Below are 7,097 nucleotides of genomic sequence, written 5' to 3' on the forward strand. Positions count from 1 at the left end.
AGGCGTCAGAGGCATGGCGCGTACGTGTTCGTCAGGTGCGTGGTTTTGCTGGCTTGGGTTTCAAGGCATAAACTTACTGCGTTTGACAGCTGCCGGTCATACCCATTTGCGAACTGGATTCACCCATGCTTCTACGTCGAGCCCATCTTGTCTTGGCTTATACTCTTCATTTATACATCCACACTCTCCCGCTGACGTCTCCCATCTGTATACCCAAGCCCATATCTCTTCCTCTTAACAAGAAAGCAAACGTGTCGGTGCATGTATTGGGAAAGAGAATATTATAATACGGCTTCCAGGTGGATTAAGTAGGCCTCAAAGACGGACCTCGACTCAACGTCAAGGTGAGCTTTCGGATTTGACAGGGCTTTCCTCGTCTTTTCGTTTTTTAATTGCTACTTCGCTGCTTGGGGCTTCCTCGAACATGGATGACGGAGGCGGCGTAGTACTTTGCTGAGAAAATTTGAGGCTGATCGTTTGACTTGTTTCAACTAGCCGAGCACGTTTCCGGCTATTCAGAACGGTAAGGAGCACGTTGGAATACCTGTTCGAGTCAGCATCTCTTAAAAGACAATCGCAGCTCAAAAACAACTTACAAGCCCCCCAGAATGTAGATTCTGGAAGATTAGACGTCAGTAGCGTTTACACCAAGTTTATCGCTCGACTTACATGCCAACTCGGTTGAGTGAATCTGCCGGAGATCTTAAATATAAAATTAGTTGAATGAGAGTCGTGATCAGAGTGACGGCGCCGGTCTCTAAAGTTACAATAATGAGACGATCGATGATACGCTTCGTTGGCTTGAACGAGGATTCTAATTTTGCCTGTACGAGCTAGAGAAACAGAAAGAATTTGAATTAGTTTAAATTACACCAAGGAGAATGGGAGTACCAGAAATGTCATAGTTGCGACTATGATGAAATCACAGATCAAGGTCCCCCATAACCAAAGCTTTTGTGGGGAAGGTTGAGCACTTCAAGCATGTCGAGGTATGGCAAAAGGGAACGTACCTCAGCTGAAATGTCTAAAGTAAACTGTCGGTTGATCAAGCTTGCAGATTGAGCGCACTATTATCAAACAATGAAATTTTTGCCGTGAAGTTATTCTGAACCACGTACAGCTACTCCACTGGCAATCGCAGCCACTAGTTGCATACTCGCCACATATAAAAAGGTCAATGGATGTAAAATAAACCAGGGAAGGCCGTTAACCAAAGAGATGATGCTTGAAATAATTTGATAGATTATGAACCCTCTTTTCAGGGTCCGTATTCGCCCAGAAGGATGTTGGAGGTTATGGGTGGAAATGAGGTTTTATGAGGACTCACCAGGCAAAAAAGATCTGAACAATGCAGGATTCTATTGATGGCGAGGTCAGTACGTCGAAGGATCAATTAAATGGAAGACTCGCCTATCCCGGTGAGTGGTACGGTAAAGACCAAGGGGGTGGCGGAACGTGGATCCCGCATATAGGGTTAGGGGGGGGGGGGGGCGCTAGGGGGTCGAAATATTTTTTGGGACCTACCTCAGAAAAGTCCTTCCAATAAGCCCAAATAATGCTCACAAAGAAGTTAGGAAGTTCAGATGCACAGCAAACACCTAATTTACGTATTTACTGTCCAAAATTGTGACTGAGAGCCAAAAAAATCAACAAACTTTTTTGCAATGCTACTCAGGTTCACAAAAAGTATGGTTAAGAAGAAGTAAGTGTCTGTATTATATATCTAATCAAAAGCAATAATATATTACAGAAAAGAGTCGGTGTTTACGAGCGACAGCAAGCTTCGGTGCCCAGAATGTGAGGAGGACATTCCTGTTGGTACAGGTGGTAAAGCAAATCTGGAACAGGATATCGGATCGAGAGCATGCGAAGCCGCCATCTCCTCGAGAAGAAAGCCAAAAAACATACCGTCCATTTGCTCCTTTTTTGGACCAAAAATCCCTCTAAATCCACCAACGACAAGCGCACCCCCGGTCCTTCATTCAACAGTACAAGTGGTGTCCAGGTCGACAATCGGACTCGCGCGCCCGAGCATATCCCAAGGTGCAAACACACAAAGGGAGCCTTGCCCACTCGCCATGACCTTACTTTCAAAGCTCAGGGTCAGCGTTGAAAGAATACCAAACGAGGTCCCGCCCGCCGATGGGGCTCACCCCCTGGCAGTCTTTGCAGGGGATCCAGCCGCCTACTTTTTGGACCGAGGATGTCACGGTTGTGGGGAGGAAGTAAGTTTGATTGAGAGAGAGGGAGGAGATGCTATTGAGTGCAAGGGAGAGGGTTGCGAGACTCTATGGGTACGTAAATATTTTGGAAATCATCGAAATGTTTTTCTGACCAGCCGCTCACTTTAGTTTCACCTGAAATGCGTGAAGGTTAGCCGTGGAGTAAAGTCTTGGATGTGTCCGACTTGTTTGGATATGGGGGTGAAGCGTCGTCGCATGTAGAAACTCAAAAAATGTTGAAATCTTAATGTTTTTGACATAAGAACTTGGAAAATTTCCTTTTTTGGGGGGGTAAGGGGGGGTACGCCAAGGGTGCCTTAATTCATTTTGGGACTGTATATGCAAAAACCACGTTCCGCCACCCCCTTGGTAAAGACAGGAAACACGGAAGGGCCAAAGAAATTTGTTGGGTTTCCCCATGCAACTACTAAGCTTTGCCAAGCACCCCCGCAGTCACAGCCATCGACCGCACCTGATCAACGGCGAGGCATACCCAAACTAACATATGGCACATGAAGGCGAGACAACAAAGATCGCGATGATGCGCACCCGCTACTTTGATGGATTTCGAGTCTCTACTCAAATGATCGGTGCAGAAGAAATCGTCTGAAAATTCGCAAGAGGTGAGGATGTAGTTGGGTTAAGAAATAGGCAAGGGGGTTCCGGGATCTGAATGCCGGACCGGGGGTTGGGTAGGTAGGTCGGCTGCAGGCTGATTTCTTTTTTTTTGGAACCCTCCATGAGATTGTCCTAAATTGGTTTTCCAAGGTGATTTATAGTATTCCTGCATGTAAAATATCATTGTATAGTATGTTATCTTGACTGGATATTAGATTTCATTATATACAGCACAATTTCTGGCTTCAAAATTGTTTTTCACAATCTAATCTCCATCAAATCTCTGTCTAATGTTTTAATCAATCACAATTTATTGACAAAACAGTTAGAGACCAGTTCTTGACACCAATGGGTATGCTGTGTGACCTAATTTCAAAGCCTGAATTATCTCCACCTACAATGTGTTGCATTGGAGATACAAAATCAGGTATGTGCGTGAAGCCTTGAAGGATCAAAGTGATCATGATGATGATGTCATATTGCGATATATAGGCATGTGCCTGATTACGTAGGTAAGTAGGTCAAGCACACTGAGCCTTACAGAAAAATTCGACCCTGGCTGCTTTTTTAAAATTCTTGGACCCCCTTGGAAATAGGGTGAAGTAAACACACAGCATTGCACCAATAATGAACCTGACAAAAACCAAGTGATGATACTACTGATAAGCTGGAGGCAACTGTAAGCTTCTGCATTTGAAATTTTAATTCCGAATGACGAACGAACGGTGCGGTACTGGTTGGTGTGTTCGACATAAACACATGCGTACGATTCCATCAGCATCACAGTCACTTACCTAGAAATGGGTATCCTGGTGTACGTCTGGGGGTGGCCATCCTTTTGGTGCGGACGCTGGTCGGTAGGTGACAGGGGAAAGTGGGGATGCAGGATATTATGTTGGTGGACGGAAATATCAACGATTTTGACTTCAGGGTCAATACACCTGTGCCTTGAATTGTGAGAAGTTATGAAGTCAACTCAATCAAAGGCTAGAGCCAATCAGGTTCGCGAATTTCATCATCCACGATCGGCTTTTTCCAAAGGAAGTCGAAGAACCGAGTAAACTAAGTACTTACTCAAGAGAGTAATACCATATGCGGGGAACAACGGGCTTGTATATGTGGGCCAAAAACTTTGCACAGGTGCATCATTCGGTTCACATGTTTCGACGTTGAAGAAAAGTTGTAAAAGAGGGAAGTGTACCAACACATGGGTAGCGTTGGCAGGAACTCCACGGCAGGATTTTGATTTCCGACCAACTCAATTCTTCCATTTGCCAAATACACAAATACACTGATGTACACAAGGGGGTTCAAGAATTTAAAAAAGTAGCTGGGGTCGAATTTTTTTGTAAGGCCCTGTGTGCTTGACCTACCTACCTACGTAATCAGGCACATGCCTATATATGGCAATATGACATCATCATCATGATTGCTCTGATCCTCTAAGGCTTCGCATACCCAATTTCATGGGGCTATCTCCAATGCAACACATTGTAGGTGGTACTAAAAAATAAGTGAGTGTAGTGATTAACTTGTGCAAGACTGATACTCGCCTGTTGAGTCTCACATCCAACCCTTTTACATTTTACCAAGCCATTGCATCCTGAGTGCAATACCACACCACAAGTGCTGCAGCATTAGTTTTTGACATCATGCACAAGTTGTCTTTCACATTAGGAAAGGCCATTCTAAGCCTTTCATATTGATTGATACCTACTGTCCTATCTTAAAACATAATTATAAGTTCATGTGGGGATATGGCTGAAGGATTGACATGACATCACCAGTTTTTGACATCATGACCAAGTTGGCTTTCACCCTGTCTGCTTTCACATTGATAGCTACTGGCCTGTCCCAAACATAGTCAACTTTGGTACAGCTCTTTGATCCTAATGTGAAAGACAACTTGTGCATAATATAAAAAACCAATGCTGCAGCAATGGTAATATGTCAATCCATAATGTCAAGGACACCACAAACTACATGTCAAGTACAAACTTTTTTAATAAAAAAGCGCACACTACAAACTTTTGTAGTCTCAAAAAGTGGACACTACAAACTTTTCTAATGAATGTCAATTCTTCAACCTCATCCCCATAACCTAGACAGGGTCAAGGACACCACAAACTACATGGCAACTTGTAGTCTCAAAAAGGGGACACTACAAACTTTTGTAGTCTCAAAAAGCAGACACTACAAACTTTTGTATGCTCAAAAAGCAGACACTACAAAATTTTCTAATGAAAAAGCGCACACTACAAACTTTTGTAGTCTCAATTTGACCCTAACCCTAACTTTGTAGTCTAAGTCCAAGCTTTTGGAGTCTAAGTCCAACTTTTGTAGTCTTTTGTAGTGTACCAGTAAAATGTGTAGTCTAAGTCTGACTTTTGTAGTCTTTTGTAGTGTTTCAGTAAACTTTGTAGTCTAAGTCCGACATTTTTGTAGTGTATCAGTAAACTTGGTAGTCTATAGACTTTTGTAGTCTTTTGTAGTGTATTAGTAAACTTTGTAGTCTAAGTCTGACTTTTGTAGTCTTTTATAGTGTATCAGTAAACTGTGTAGTCTAAGTCTGACTTTTTGTGGTCTATCAGTAAACTTGGTAGTCTATATCTGACTCTTATAGTCTAATTCCTTTTCTAGGGCATGCACCTTCCTTTTTTTGGTCATTTTTCCCATGATACAACAACTGTAGCCCTTTCTTTGAGCTTTCTAAATATACTGAAATCATGTTGTTTGGTTTTGTTTTTATGGTGAAAGACGCAAAAAAAAACAAAAAAACAAAAAAGCAACAATTCTGAAATTCCTTTACCTCATATCTCCACAATGGGAGCACTTCAGAATATAATTCAAACAGATTCGGGAAGCTACAGTGTAGGGCTACAAATTTCGTTTTTGACCATTTTTGGTAATTGGTCATGTGACCACCCTCCAACAATGCAATAGACCCTGACAATTCCTACCCTGTTATTACCCTAGGCAAAGAAATGAAAAATAGTGCTAGGCAGGAATGAAAAAGGTATGAAACAGAAATGAAATGGATATGAAACAGGAATGAAATGAAAAATAGACCAGGTAGGAATGAAAAATAGTGCTAGGCAGGAATGAAATAGATATGAAACAGAAATGATATGGATATGAAACAGAAATGAAATGAAAAATAGCCCAGGCAGGAATGAAAAATAGTGCTAGGCAGGAATGAAATAGATATGAAACAGAAATGAAATGGATATGAAACAGGAATGAAATAGAAATGAAAGAATACCTTGAAAGAAATGAGATACATTTCATAAGGTTTGCCATGTTATCTCATTTCATAAAAACCTAGGCAATTAACAAATCGTTGTGCTGGCAGTTGCCAGTGTTTTATGATAAGAAGTGGTAGGGACTAGTGCCAATGAAACGGGCTTGTACACACCATAGTAGAAGCATACAATAAGCACAGACACCTCCGCCTCCGCCCGGATGACATCTGGACTGCCATACTTATCCAATTTAACTTCTTCGTCAATGGACAGAGTGAGAAGCTCCGTTCTCAGTTTGTGGCGCATGAGGGGAAGAAGCAGCTTGTCGTATACGCATCTGGAAATCGTTATACTGTCGATTTCAGTGCGATGGCGAAGGATATGACACGGGAATTGGAGAAAAATGTTGTTGACCCGTCTTTGTGTGCGTGGATCCTCCCGATGTTCAGCACGACGACTACGACGGATACGATCATCGCTTCTGTGATTATGATGTCGAGCATGAAGAAGTACTTTGATTACAAGTTCTGTCTTGATTGTGGGATTCCAAGCATTACACTGGAAGGTGAGAGAGGGGATTGGGAGGATATATTGCAGAGGATTGAGAAGTTGAAGGAATATGGAGTGGAGGCGGTTGGGTGGTATCACTTGCTGCTTCCTGTCCTTGCGCAGTTTGTGTCGGTGTTTGATAATGCGAAGAGCAAGAAGAATAAGGAGTTCTGGGGGAAAGTGTGTCATTATGATGGGGGCGGGAGCGGGCCGCTCTTCCTTGGTGGGTGGGTAACTGTGTTTTGTGCTTTTGATGAGGATGGGAGGTGGCTCAGACACAGGTTCAAAAAGAGAATTGTGGAGGTACGCTCATTCGTTGCTTTCCCGATTTATACTCACCTGCTTTGTACTCAGGCAACATCCTTGCCAGGATCGTCTCCTGACGCATTATCGGCCTCTGATTTTTTCGCGACTTTTACTGATGACAGGAATTGGGATCAAGAGCGGGCCAACTCTATCTATCGCG

The 7,097-nt window shown here is 42.8% G+C and overlaps 3 protein-coding genes across 3 annotated transcripts; 1 reads left to right on the forward strand and 2 right to left on the reverse strand.

Annotated features, from left to right (window-relative positions):
- Positions 1-339: 339 nt before the first annotated feature.
- Positions 340-1,154, reverse strand: LACBIDRAFT_308148 (uncharacterized protein; the record flags this gene model as incomplete). The annotated part of the gene is made up of 6 exons (XM_001886652.1): positions 340-544; positions 597-617; positions 670-833; positions 892-951; positions 1,011-1,067; positions 1,119-1,154. 6 exons carry the CDS (start codon positions 1,152-1,154, stop codon positions 340-342), a joined length of 543 nt encoding a protein of 180 aa, XP_001886687.1.
- A 534-nt stretch (positions 1,155-1,688) lies between these two features.
- On the forward strand, positions 1,689-2,444 carry LACBIDRAFT_308149 (uncharacterized protein; the record flags this gene model as incomplete). The annotated part of the gene is made up of 3 exons (XM_001886580.1): positions 1,689-1,702; positions 1,751-2,294; positions 2,352-2,444. 3 exons carry the CDS (start codon positions 1,689-1,691, stop codon positions 2,442-2,444), a joined length of 651 nt encoding a protein of 216 aa, XP_001886615.1.
- Positions 2,445-3,115: 671 nt separating this feature from the next.
- On the reverse strand, positions 3,116-4,332 carry LACBIDRAFT_332134 (uncharacterized protein; the record flags this gene model as incomplete). Its single annotated transcript, XM_001886653.1, has 6 exons — positions 3,116-3,127; positions 3,239-3,340; positions 3,453-3,507; positions 3,635-3,781; positions 4,214-4,217; positions 4,299-4,332. 6 exons carry the CDS (start codon positions 4,330-4,332, stop codon positions 3,116-3,118), a joined length of 354 nt encoding a protein of 117 aa, XP_001886688.1.
- Between the last annotated feature and the right edge of the window lie 2,765 nt (positions 4,333-7,097).

This window comes from Laccaria bicolor, genomic scaffold, assembly GCF_000143565.1.
Source record: "Laccaria bicolor S238N-H82 LACBIscaffold_39 genomic scaffold, whole genome shotgun sequence".
Classification (NCBI taxonomy): Eukaryota; Fungi; Basidiomycota; class Agaricomycetes; order Agaricales; family Hydnangiaceae; genus Laccaria; species Laccaria bicolor.